Genomic DNA, 13,860 nt, shown 5'->3' with positions numbered 1-13,860 from the left:
CACAGCAGCTTTGCAGCGGGGCCTAACCCTTTTGCCAAATGACGCCCACATCAATATTGAGGCATGCACTATCAAGGCAGAGTTTTTAAGAACGAGGGGAGAGAGGGGGAATATTGTTTGGTTTGTGAAGAATCACCTTGATTAAGCCACATGAGGTAGGATAGAGGTGGCTCTGTGTGCTGCGCAGGCTTTCCTTGCTGTCTGGGAAAAATATTAAACATTAATGCGCTCGCAGGCTGGCAGAGAGCTCACTGCTGTAGTTCCTCACGTATAGCCTTCCCCTTCTTTGTGTTGCCAGTTATGTCAGTGGTTTGTTAAAATGTAAGGTATGCACCCTTTGTGTAATTACCACACTTAATCCCGTGTATCACCTCGTTTCCAGTGCTATAGGTGTAATAGAGGCAAAGAGTGTATTTAGAATTATGTTTGAGTAGAAGGCGATGCAGAGCCATGACTCAGTAACTGGAGGCTGCGCTTTTCTTATAGAACCATGAGCGCACAGATATTCCCCTCACATGATATATAAAATAAGACCGAGAATCTTGACATTTGCTTCCAGGAAAATGCTTGAGAATGAGACATTGTTGCCTATTTCTTTTTTTAATAGTACAGTCACCATCACACAACTTCATCAACCGACCCTTCTGCAAAAAGCTGCATCATGGAGTAAGCAAATTGAAGGCAACAACCAATAAAATTCAAGAAACAATGAAAATTTTCAAGACGAAACAAACAAAATGTATTTGAAATGATATATTAAAAGTGCTTTTGATTTTCATGTCTCTCCTCTTTGACTGATGATCGACTCCACACGCACTCATGGCCCGGGGAAAGGCGCCCCAGACGTCCTCTCAGTAAAAATGTCCTGGAGGTCAGTTTGCTGCTGTTGCAGGTCCATCGTATCAATTGGGAAAAAAGTTCAACCATCAGTGGTGATATTGTCATAGCGATTAGACTGTTTCTTATTTGTCTAAATTTCTTTATTTTTCTGTTTTTAAATTCTCACTTCAATTTTAATTCTTGGAGAACATAGCTTCGACAACATATATCGCACTCATTATAAGAAGCAAAAGGTTATATCAAAAAATTATTAGTATAGAATCACAGAAACCCTGGTTTAGAACCAGAAAAAATACAAAACAGAGAGGTACATAGACACAGGACAATTCTTATAATTGCTTGGAAACATTATTTTCCCGCTAAGTCTTGATTCTTTTTTTCTTACTGCGCATATGATGTTTTTCATTTTATTTGTATTTTTTACAAAAAAGGAAAATAAAGACTAGTATTTTACAAAATGAAGGGTATTGTTCTTGACGATGAGGGTGGATTTACACAGGTGTAAAGTCCAGTTCCAATATTTTTCTGTACATAATGTATTCCATCTCAGTCCCAGAAGACAGAAAAAAAGTAATGTCTTCCAAGTTTCTCAGAAAAGGTCCTATATATAGTCTTCTTGGAGGAGGATGGGGTGAGGGGTGCTGAATTTTGGTCCTTTTTTTCCTCTCTTTTTTCCACTTTCATATAAGGATCATTGGATGGACATGTAAGGCCAGTTGAAGCTGCTCCCGGATAATAGCATATCCCTGATGAGGGTTTCAATAGGAGTTTTACCTACCAAGCGGACGAAGAACAGCTGCTCGATTACCGACGATGAGACGGTGCGCAGAGAGGGCAGCCGCAGCAGGAGCTTCCCAAAGCGGCTGGGCTGGTTCGGGTACTGGCTCCTTACATACTCCTCCAGGGCGCACTGGGATTTCTCCTGTAGGCTCTCGATGTGAGCAGCGTCCGACAGGCCGCAAGCGTCTGAGAAACACACAGCAAAAACACTGTGGTTAGGCTCGTCACGTGTCTAAAACCCCAAGGTACAACATGTTGTAGAAAAGTCCCCGAATCTAATATTATTTCTGCTGTTAAACTTCAACAAGCCGGGAACAAGTGTAACAATAACTGCTGGCCACACATATATTATTAAAATATTAGATTATTAAATCACACTGGCAGGTCACCAAGCTTGCAGAGAATCTGTGGTATTAAACACACATATTACTTTTTTAGAATAGATATTTGTAAATATCTAGAACTCAAATTACACTGCTGGCAATTTCGCTTAATATTTTATTAGCAAAATATGAACACAAAAGCACATGGTCAATTTTAGCCTCACGTGGGCTTATGGCTTTGGCAAGTGCACACACCTTGCCATAGCCAATTTATGTCCTGCAGAAGCACTCTGGTTATCATTCAACATCAGCCTTTACGTGTTATTGACAAAGTAGAATGAACAAACACACTGGCCAAACATGCTACATCACACTGAGCGAGTGGGACTGTCATACAGAATAAACAAGGGGCTTGCTGCTGGAGGAGGGATGCACAAGTCAGTGGAGGATATCTCTGCCTGCTCTTACAACAATCAACAAGAATATAGAGTTAAATGTCATGGAAGCAGTAGTGTTAGCGTGCAGGGGGAGAAGTGATGGGGCAATGGAGCAAAGGTAGGGTACAGGCCTACAGGCCGCTGCTCTTCATGTCTGGACTCTGGGGATTCAAGTATAAGGAAACATAAACGGCACTGATGAATCTGAAATTACACTGGATGTAATGTGACCTAATTACTCTGCAGTAAGCTGTTAAGTCATTTCGCCGCTCTTCTCTCCATAGACCACTCTTGGCCTGTTTTTCGATAGAGCCTATAGGACAGGCCGCTGGAAGCAATCAAATTTATTAGAGGAGGTGAAGTCAATAGTCACGCAGAAGCGACAGAAAATGTCAGAAAATGAGCGTGTGCAAGAACGCAGGCGAGCCGTGTGTTCTGGTGCTGCAGTCCTGTGCAGCCACGCTTCACTATAGACAAAAGCATATAAGGCTTGTTAGTGTCGTACGATGCTTCAGCCTGTTTTAAAGAGAAGGGGTTTTCACACAACCCAAGCATGCGTGTTCTATAAACTGCTGTAAACGCAGGCAGCATAACCGCTGGCATATATGGTCCCACATGGAGTCTAGGCTGTCCTCAAAAGATTCTGGATTGAGCTGTGCTTTTGTAGAAACTACACGAGGAAGACAGCTTTAGTTTTCAAGCACCAATACATTAAAGCACGGGACAGAGGCTTTTAAGCCTATTCGTGATTCCTCGGTGCTATAACTCACTATGGCCAGACACAATAACCTTATGAACCCGGGGGCAACGCGGAGATCGCGGGGTGATTTACTGTGACCTTAGTCCGGCCGGTCAAAGCCCCATGTATGCAAATCCTTCTGGATTAACGCTGAGTGTCCCTTTTAAAATCTACAGCAATCAATAAGGCTGAAATGTATTACATTTGGAAATTTCTGGTGAAATATAATACTTTAAGGATGTAATGCAGCGATATAGAGAGTTGGGAGTAATGCAGGGACTGGGCTGCAGTTGAATGTCAAGAGAAAGCTGGTCAAAGACACCCCATAGTTCTCCATTAGGCCTGCCTGCAACCCTGCACCCCACTACCTCAATAGACTGAGACATGGGAGCAGATAGCTTCCAGATTCGCAAACGACTATTTCTGTGGTAGGTTAGCAAAGGCAAGCACTGCAGCGTGCACATGTGGATGAGGACTTAATGTAAGACAATGATCCTGAACTGTGGTGAAATAGTGTAGCCTGACCACCATTATTTATGCATCAAATACTGACAAGTCTGGTGTTATTAAAGGCAAACAATCCACGCTGGGGTTGGCAAAACGCCATATGACTTGTTATAGCCAACACCAGTTGTAGCCTATCAACCTAACTAAATGATCTGTTAGAAAACATGGAGGATGTTAATGTGTGTATGAAGTTTCTCTGGGTAATCTGGGGTGAATTACTGAAACGCCGTGAAATAGGAAAATATGTCCAAATATGTCAGTGCCCACGGTGAAGTGGCTCTAACAGGATGACACGTTACTTTAGTACGGCAACTGAAGCAAAGTACGTATTTATTTGTGTTACAACATATATTTACCTCTCAGTTTGCCTTCAGAATTTGGCGTGTCGAATTAAACATGTTGCCAAACCCCCAAACTGAAAGTAATTATTATGTCTCCTGAAACTAAAAATATAGAAAAATAGTAAGTTCTATAACTGTAAGAAAATATATATTATAATGTCATAATTATCAGAAAAAAGGAAAATTGAATGTTGGAGATAGTTTTGTGGGAATACACTCTGAGTTTCTATTTACAAGTTTGGTGAGCACTCAAACTTAAAGTGTGGATAATATAGATCCTGCTCATGCACAGCTAATTAATAATTTCAACACAATGTATGACATTTTAATATAGTGTTGGATAATTTATTAATATTTTATAATATATGATATTATAATATATATAATTAAATAATAATATAGTATATAATAATATATAAAATAATGTAAAGAGAGTGATGGTAATGTATATATGCAGCTGTACATCCCTGTGACTTTACGTAAATAATAAACAATAATTATTGAAATATACTCGAGGACAAGTGTAACCACTCAATATAAAATGGAGCTATGACGCTTTCTAGGCAAATTGAAAGTGGAGATTATTTAAAAATAACTCCAAATCGGAAAACTACAATAAAAATTAATATTTTATCACTAAATTGTCCAATTATAGGAAATATAAAAGTATGTTACAGAATTTTGTAATGGGCCAAATATCAGACAAAGAGGTTACAACTTTGAGGTAAGTTCTGAAATAGTTTTGGGGCCTGTGAGTGAGTTTAGACTTCCCTTTTTCCTTCAAATCATCAGCAGACTCCCCTGGCGTAACAGGCCTAATGGCACCAAGCGTATACAAGCAACTCCAAAATAGCATCTAAATTACGCACGGAGAGTAAATGAGGACCTTTAGGACCCTGCCCCAGTCAGGCATCAATTAAGCTATCAACAATGTAGGTTACTTTTTGAAATTGCTGCTGATGACTTTTCAAAGTGTGTGCGACAAGAGAAACTATCCTCAGTAAGTTAGAAAATTAATAGGTCAGCTAAGATGAATCTATAAACAATCTATAGAGCAGTGCAGCTCTGAGTCCTACAGAAGCGATGCACTGACACACGAGTCAACTTCCATCAGCTTTTTTTGATCTCAGCCTGCTAAGGATTATTTCCTGCCCCCCAAGACATGTGTTTGTGCACGCAAAACAAGGATAAAAGCCTGCACCAACACTCATAAATGCATCAGCTGTCATATATCACACGGTGATAGACTATTTCATCTTTACGCTCGATTATTTGACACCTGTTCCAAAATTTATGGACGCGAACCTACAGTGTCGCTCACGGCTCTGACATGTTCAAAAAGTTTAAACTCAACAATGATAAAATATTTACATATAGGAGATTGTCAATTATATCCGGTTTAAAGCGCACTGAACTGAGGGGGAGACTAAAAAACTTGATGCGCTAACTCAATCTGGATTTGTTTACACGTCTTATGCTGCGGCTACAACTGACATGGGAATGCATGTAAGTGGATATGTAGCAAGCTGTTGACAAAATAGCTATTCCATCGGCAACACAAACATCTCGTAAACTAAGATTTGTGACCAGCCTATACTTGACAGCCATATTCTTGATGCCACAATGTTTCGCCCTGCGAGCCTCGCTCTCTGCAACATTACTGCAACTAGGCCTCATTTGATTACAGACGTGTTCCTATGTGACATGTCGGACACCCACCTGATGTAAAAAGCACGATGGCCTTGAGGCAGCTGTACTCTGCCGAGTCTACGTGCAGGGTCTTGAGCTTCTCCACTTGCTCCTGGAAGATCCGGATGTGATCCATGAAAGCCACCACTCGGTCCGCGGACATCGGGGAGGCGTGGAGGCCCGCCGCGGCGAGCAGAGGGGCCACATGCAGAGGCATGGAGCACTGGGCCGCGTTAAGCACAAACAACTCGCTCCACGTCAGCCTGAGAAGGGACACCTGGTCGGTGATCTGCAGGTCGGGAAAGAAAGGGATGTTTCTCGCCCACTCCACGGCGCTGAAGAGTAAACGAGCCGCCAGCTCGCAGATGTTCTCGATGCCCATGATATTGTTAGGCTGCATGCACTGGCTCCCGTACCGGGACGTCGGATAAGGCTCGGCCCGCAGCAATAACGAGATGTATCCGGACAGATAGCAATGGCCATTCAGAGGGTCCCCGTTCGTCAGCGCGTACTGGCCTGGGTTGGGCTGAGTTGGAGGCATTCGTCCTCGCTGAACCGCTGACAAAAAGATAGAGAAAAAGAGGAAATGTGCATCCAGGACTGATAAACAGTGTTCATGAGTAGTACAAGCGTAAAGCAAGCTACAGCTAGGGTTTTTCACCTCACTGGAACGGCATGCTCTGAAATCTAAATTCAGCACGCTTTTCAAAACATATTGACTAGAGTATGCCGTTTGTAAGAGCAAATTATTATATCGACAGCATAAACATCTCATCAAAACAGATGTGCTGTGTCCCTCAACCTTCACACTGTTTGCATGTGTATTTAGGGCTGAACGCTACATGGGCTGTATGCAAAATTAAAATCACTTTTAGACACCAAACACACACATTTTCTGCCATACAAAAGTATATTTAACTATTTTACTATTCTCACTATTTCCACGCGTATAATTGCAGATTACATACAGCAGCCTACTTATACTACTTTAGCATTATATTTACGTGCTGTTTTGTTTATATTAATAATTACTCATTGTGGCCAAACATATTACAAATATGATCGATAATTACAGTTAAATGCAATCACATTTTCACATTTTGGCCACATCAAAAGGTCAGCTGGGAATAAATGGATTTCAGCTATTGTTTATAATTAAAAATAAAATATTAATGTTGCTCAGGGTATATTATACATGGGCTAATAGTTTAGACTGAAAATTGTAGATTTTAAATGAGGGATGTTTGCATGAATTGGAATAAAACACTTGACACGGAGAGGAAAGTTATACGGCCTGTAATGCACCAGGCAAAACAATGAGCCATGAACAACTTGAGCGGCATTATTCAGTGTGTCTGAGCTGTCTAGTCAGCATAAGGAGCTCGAGAGAGACGTGGGTTTGGAGTGTGTTCATTTTACATTCACACACAGAGATTACAAGCCCCACTATACTATTAGAAATTAGTAAGCTACACGTACTTATGGAAGGGACTATTAGCCTTGGACACTGTACACACACATACACACACACGTACACACACAGACAGAGACAGACAGACAAACAGGCACACACACATAAACACAACCTCTCTTCTGCTCTAAAACATATACGTAAAAAGGGCCTGTTGGACCGAATGTTTTTGCTTGATAATTGTACAATTTAGACTGCAATAAACAGTAAATAAAAGGGTCAGCTAGACGAGCCGCTTTGTTCAGGCGACCTGCATTCACAAGCATAGCTGCTGTGGCTGCACTGGCCTTTTACCCCTCTCTTACATAGGCAGAAAGACTAATCATTCATGCAAACATCCCGAAAAAACATGGATGGAGACTGCAGTATGCCCAGCCATATGCCTGTGACCTTAATGCAACATGGCAGCCCTGTTCGTCTGCTACTAGGATGCGTAATCATGAGTGGCTTTAAAAATATATATTCACCTTCCCGCCGCATTCCCACTTTTAAACACTTCTTCAGCCGGCAGTATTGGCACTGATTTCTGTGGTGCTGGTCAATGGGACAGTTCCTATTGGCACGACATGAGTATGTTAAGTTCCTCCGTACACTCCTCTTGAAGAAACTTTTGCATCCCTCGCAGGTGAACTGGCCATAGTGTTTGCCGCTCGATTTGTCTCCGCAAACCACACATTCAATATGCTGCTGACTCTGTCCAGAATTTTGACTCCCCTTGTCCCCGGCGGTCCCCGGTGTGGACGGGGGTCCCGGCTGGCTGGGGGTCTGCGGAGTGTGCGGCGCCGCCGACGCCGCCTGCTGCTGCTCCCTCGACGGCTGCGATGCTGGGTTGGGGCCGCTCGGAGGTCCTCCGGCCACGTCTTCCTGCGGATCTCGCCACACGCTAACTACCATTGCCATATCTCGGCCCCTGAAAGTGCTATAAAGCGAAATGATCGCCGGTGTTTATGGAGCGTAGAAGAAAAAATGAGCTCTCAAAAGACGGGGCAGTGCAAAGTCAAATCGGAGCACGCAATCTCATATGGGGTAAGAAGGAGAGTAGAACGCGATCAATACATTCAAAATACAGGAGGACGATTGAATAGGCACCCGATCAGGATATGCAAGTATCGGGAGGCCAGTTCCAAGGTAAATTGCAGCCAGCCATTCAGGAATCCCTAATCTTGTAGGAAAACCAGAGTCCAGTCGTAACAAATTGCAGTTTGATATAAAATAGCCACAAAGAAAAGGCAGGAGCGATTCACATGGACGCAGGAACGAGTAAAAAAACCTTTTGCTGGAAAGACACGCGATCCAAAGTGCTGCGGAGATAAATTCCTTTCTCTTTTCTTCCCCTTGCTCCTTTACACTCCCGTCTTCGCCGTATAGGAGGGGAGGAAAAACTGAAGAGCCGGATTTTTACATCTATATTCTTAAATAAAGCTCATCATCTCGCCCAGCAGCGAAAGAAAACCGCGTCGCCGAATGAAGTGCCCATGTATAGTTTCACCTCTCTCCAGCAGGAGGAATGGAGATACGAAGAGAAAAGATAAAAAAGAAGACCAACACCAACAACTAATAGAATATGCAAGAAGAAGGAGAGACCCAAAAATGAATGCGCTTAAACGGGAGGACCAGCAGAGCAATGTTTCCGAAACGGGGGATCTGCGCGAATGTCTGTATATAGTGAACTTTGACACTACTATTGAAACTGACACGTTTCTATGGAGATCGCTGCGCCTTATATGGTGCTCATGTCAAGGAGCCAAGAGAGGGGCTGCTGGAGACTGATAATCAAAGGCGACTGACTGGCCAGAGCCCTGCATAGAGGAGGAGGAGAGGAGGAGAGGGGGGAGACAGGGAGAGAGAGAAAATGGGAGGCTAAGGTTATAGCCAAGCCCTCTCTTTCTCTCCATTGGTTAGAGTCCCCCTCCGTTCATTCACTGCAAAAAATGTCCATCTCGAGAAGTCGTTGGGTCTCGTGTTCCAATCTTGAAATGTTATTTTTTTCTGAAAACACAGTAGAAAAAATAATGCAATTGCAGTTTATAGAACTCCGCTTGTTTAAAATCGCAGTCCGAGTCGTTTGTAGAATATTTAGGAGACAATGTGATGAAATAAAGCAGAATGTGCAGGGAGATTCCCTCAGAAATTAACAATCGATGCAATCAATCTTACAGCGATGACTAGATTGGCATTGGAAACAATTGGAAGCATTTCACCTAGATGGAAGATTCAGTCCTGTATTTTGGTTAATCCAAGATTTCCAGACTCAATACTGAGCTGAATGATGTCTGGGGATGGATATTTTTTGCAGTGTTGCAATCTACGGCTGGAGGGGCTGGGGGGCTCTGACAGGCACAATTTACATTGAGCTCGCCCCGCGCTGCTATTTACTTTGAAACCTGATTAGTATGGGCCGTCTATTGTCACCAAAAAGAGGAAGAAACCCTGAATAGAATAGCAGAAAAAGCGGGGTAAAGGCAAGGGGGGACAAAGCTTTTACGCACGACAAATAAACCAAAAACCGTGCGCAGCGGCGAAAGGGGGACACTGGCTCAGAAATTCCCCAAAGTTTCAAAATGGTTTGTCTTGGACTCATATCTTTATTATAAAATTAACGGATGTCGTTGTGGGTTTGAAGCGGATTTATATTTTCACACGTTGTTTTGTCTTTGGCATGCGCATTGCGGTACATCCTCGCCTGTAATCGGCACAGTCTCGCTGATTAAAACTTACAATTTAGTTAAAACGAGCTTATAAAAGGAGGAAAATGTCAATGGGGAAAATGATGCATAAAAGACAGTGTGTTATACGAATGGGATGCCGTGCCAGCGGCCGAAAATCTCTAAAATTAGACGGAGCAATAAGCAATATTCAATAATTACCGAGGTCCTATAGTCTCCACAATCACTGAGCTGGTGTCACATTATGTCTTAATAATGACAGTAATTCAAAATCATGTGAAGTTGCTGGGAATTTGCATGGGGATTCCGGCTTTTTTGTACCAGGGTTTCTGCAGGCTTACTACCTCTCCAACTCAAAAATGTCTGGATCGCGCTGCCATCTAGCGTACATTGAACAATTACAACCTCATATTAATGCATGCACAAGTCATCAAACATGAATTTTTAAAACTTAAAAGTTGATTTAAAAAATATAATGAGCCCTAATTTTGCGTACTTTTTCTTTTCGTCTTTTTTGACTTTCTCAAAAGTATGATATTTTCATATTTAGGTTGAATAACGAAGAAAAAAAACTTTCAAAGAACAATAAGAAATATAAATTATGTTACAACTAAATAATAATAGCCCCAAAAGTGCACCAGTATTTTGATTGCGTGTGATATACATGGAACATAAAGTAAAAATGTCGTGCGTAAATCATGTCCAAAAACATGGTAATACACCATGTTGGGAAAGAATAACCATCCATAATACATCAAAATATAATTTAATACAAATAAACTAAGTTGTTGTATACAGATCTTTAACCACTCAAAGATATTAGCAGATATAATGGAGCGTAAATATGCAAGTGCCCCCTTTGGAAACGCATAGGAGGGATGGGTTGTTTTTTAAGTATTCAACAAGAGAGCTCTCTCTCCCGTCCCTGTCTCGGACACTCCACTGAAAGTCCCCGGCCATATCTCCAGCTCTTTGAAAAGGTGAAACCAATAAGATTAAATCGGACAAAGAATTTTTTCTGTAAGTGTATCATTAAGATTTAACTCTACAGATTGGAAAGGGGCTCCGCAGGAGAAGAGGAGAGGAGAGTGAGAGGGACAGCGAATGGGAGCAGGGTAGGGGCTCTAATAGAAAGCTGGGAAACGGCGAGAGAAAAAGGAGAAAGTGGACAGCAGGACATTAAAAGAAGAAGCACCAGCGACGGCGGTAACCAGTAGAGGAGCGGCTTTCTACCTGGATAAAAGGCAGCCACGGATAAGGCAAGTACAGTATTTATTTCTCACTTCTTCTACGTTACGCACGCATGGCTGTGAATGCAAGGCTAAAATCTGTGTCGAGCCACATGACCATTAAACTTCAAACCATGTAGGCGACCCGGGCAGTGTCACAACTTTTTAACTAGTGGACAGTCGCATCTTTCCATAACATTATCGCCCATTACAAGACTCGATCTCCCGTTTTCCAGTTGTCCTCACTCATTTGGACATCAGATAGTGCTTATTGCAGGCTGCTTGTTGTACCGCTGGACAGGGGAGCGTTTCTTTTTTTTTGCACGTCCCGTGCACCTCACCTGCAAGGCTATTTGTTGTTTGAACACATAATGAAAAGATCGATAGCGGGCTGTTTGTCTCAGCGATAGTGTCACCGGATTAAAAGGCTGATCAAGGAGAGCAGCCGTTGCCCATCTTTTACGCCTTTCCCCCCAAAGCTTGTTTAGCCACAATACTGTCAGATGCAAATATTATAGATTGGCGGAAAAAAAATCTCATGCTGCGGTAAGAACACGTTGTGTGTGAGAGAAAAAAGACTGCAGCGAGGAAATGTAACATGGCATACAATTGGATTTATCAAAGCAGCATTATTGATGTAAAGGGATTGTAATGAAAAGTGATATAAAATAATAGATGTAGGCCAGGACAAACTGCACGTCAATCAGCTTTGTAAAATAACCTTACATAATAACATTTAACTTAAGCCTCTCATGGGTGCAGAAAGTTCATGCTAATTAATCATTTCACGTGAGCCAAGTTACATTTATTTTTAATTTACAATTCTCTGAGTATTATGCCTTTTCTTATGTGGCAGCAAAATATAATAAATTATTGGAAACATGAAAAGAATTACAGTCCTATTATTATTAAACATGTCTTTCAGGTAATGGATGCATTTGCACACTAACAGCCGTCTTAATCTAAATGCTTTGCATCAGATAATTAGGGATGCTTAAATATTTAAATCCTATCTGACTTTTTCTATTTCAACCCAAACTGAAAATTACACAGATCATAACCAATATAATATTAATACGTATTTTAATTTCACTTGTATGATAGTTTTATGAAAGGACTTTGTTGGTTAAACATTTATAGGGTTAGAAAGCACAAATGTGTGATAATCAATAACTGATGCTGTTTTTACACAGATACAGTACGAAATGCAGCTTCAATGCAGCTGAAACCAACAAGCAGCACAATCAGTTGGGAAAACACTGAGGTCAGAAGTGCAAGGCCCCCCCAATAAAACCACACATGACTGTGAGGACGCGTTTAATAGCGTTTAAAGCAATGCAAACTGATGCAGGGATTCAGAAATGGTCGAGGGACTGTTTATTATTGATTGTGTGTACGCACATCAGGGTTACAACGACAGCATATAGCCATACAGACACAGTATGGAGCTTAGAGGTTGATTCGCTTTTCCAGGGGGCCTCTGCTCAAAACCTTCCGTGACACCAGTGTTATGATCCTGGACGCCGGTTAGAGGGCCACATCCAGCTCACGCTGAGCCCTGTGACTTTAAACCATCTGCGTGCAAAATTAAAACGATTAAACAACCAAGCTAATAAAGTGATGGACACCTCATGCACCGTTACGCATCTTCATGTTGGGTCCTGGCTGCTTGTTTGAATAATAGACACTGACAAATAGTCATATCGAACATGTGATGCACATCCACACCTCTAAAATAACTTTACACTTGTTGGACTCTCCTTATTACCTCTCTGCAATAAGGAGAAGTTTGTCACTAAAGTTATTTTAATGAATAATGAAGTGACTTAAGATTTAGTGAGTAAACACACAGGCGCCGCTGACAATGTCATTACACAGTTGCACCTGTTATTAAGTGGAGAGTCTTATTTGTAGAATATTTTCTATTGTTTTATACGATTTTCGAGTATATGAGCTAACATCTGGGCAATGTGTTATACATATTATATTAAAGCAATGGCAATATATGCACTACCTTACAAAACATTTGTCCAATTTAAATAAGACAAAACATACGATTAGTATCTTATTTATCTTTCAACGATACATTTTGCGTAAAATTTGCTTTTGCAAATGTGCTTCCGGTTTATTTGCTTTCCACATAGATGCAGTAACCCTGCAGTGGCATATTGATGTATGTTGTGGCTTATTTATTTATTTATTTATTAATTACGCAAAATTTTTACATATAAAAATCCTTTAAACTTTTTGAAACAGAGGTTACAGGGTTTTATAAGTGAAGACCTACTAGGAAGTTAACTTTAGCTAACTTTAACTTTTCTAAACACCTTTATATGTAAAAGAGGCACTTAGGAAGAAAAGAAGAAAAAAAGGAGGATTTTCAGCGTGCGCACTGCGCTGAACACTAAACAAACAGTCATATTTTTGTAGGTCCTTATTTAAAAAAATATCAAACTCAGACTCATGTTTGAATTGGAGGTTTTGTTGCTTTGAGTGGTTGTGTGTTGAAAAGGGAGGAGGGGGTTGAGGGGTGTGTGTGTGTGTGCGTGTGTGTGCATGAGAGAGAGAGAGAGAGAGAGAGAGTGGGTGGGTGGGGGGGTGCTTCTTTTTGTCCAAATCTGATCCCCAAATTATTCTGGGGGCTCAGATTGGTGTGAAAGGGACGAGAAGGTCACTTGAAATCGCCTTTTATCCGCTGGCTTTTTTTCTATGGATCAGCAACTTTCAATAGACATAATCTAATCGCTCTTAATGGAAAGGCCATTCGTGAGAAATAGTGGAAATATCGTTGAGCCTATAGGCTACAGCCATTTAAGAGCGACGCGTTTAACAGGCAAC

General features: G+C 41.5%; 1 protein-coding gene across 1 annotated transcript; it reads right to left on the bottom strand.

The window, feature by feature from the left end:
- Positions 1 to 591: 591 nt before the first annotated feature.
- On the bottom strand, positions 592 to 8,888 carry nr2f1a (nuclear receptor subfamily 2, group F, member 1a). The gene is made up of 3 exons (XM_059337125.1): positions 7,595 to 8,888; positions 5,687 to 6,214; positions 592 to 1,806 (listed from the first exon to the last, which is right to left on the bottom strand). Exons 1-3 carry the CDS (start codon positions 8,025 to 8,027, stop codon positions 1,532 to 1,534), a joined length of 1,236 nt encoding a protein of 411 aa, XP_059193108.1. The 5' UTR covers positions 8,028 to 8,888; the 3' UTR covers positions 592 to 1,531.
- Between the last annotated feature and the right edge of the window lie 4,972 nt (positions 8,889 to 13,860).

This window comes from Centropristis striata, chromosome 7 (assembly GCF_030273125.1).
Source record: "Centropristis striata isolate RG_2023a ecotype Rhode Island chromosome 7, C.striata_1.0, whole genome shotgun sequence".
Classification (NCBI taxonomy): domain Eukaryota; kingdom Metazoa; phylum Chordata; class Actinopteri; order Perciformes; family Serranidae; genus Centropristis; species Centropristis striata.
This window is presented reverse-complemented; position numbering and strand designations above follow the sequence as displayed.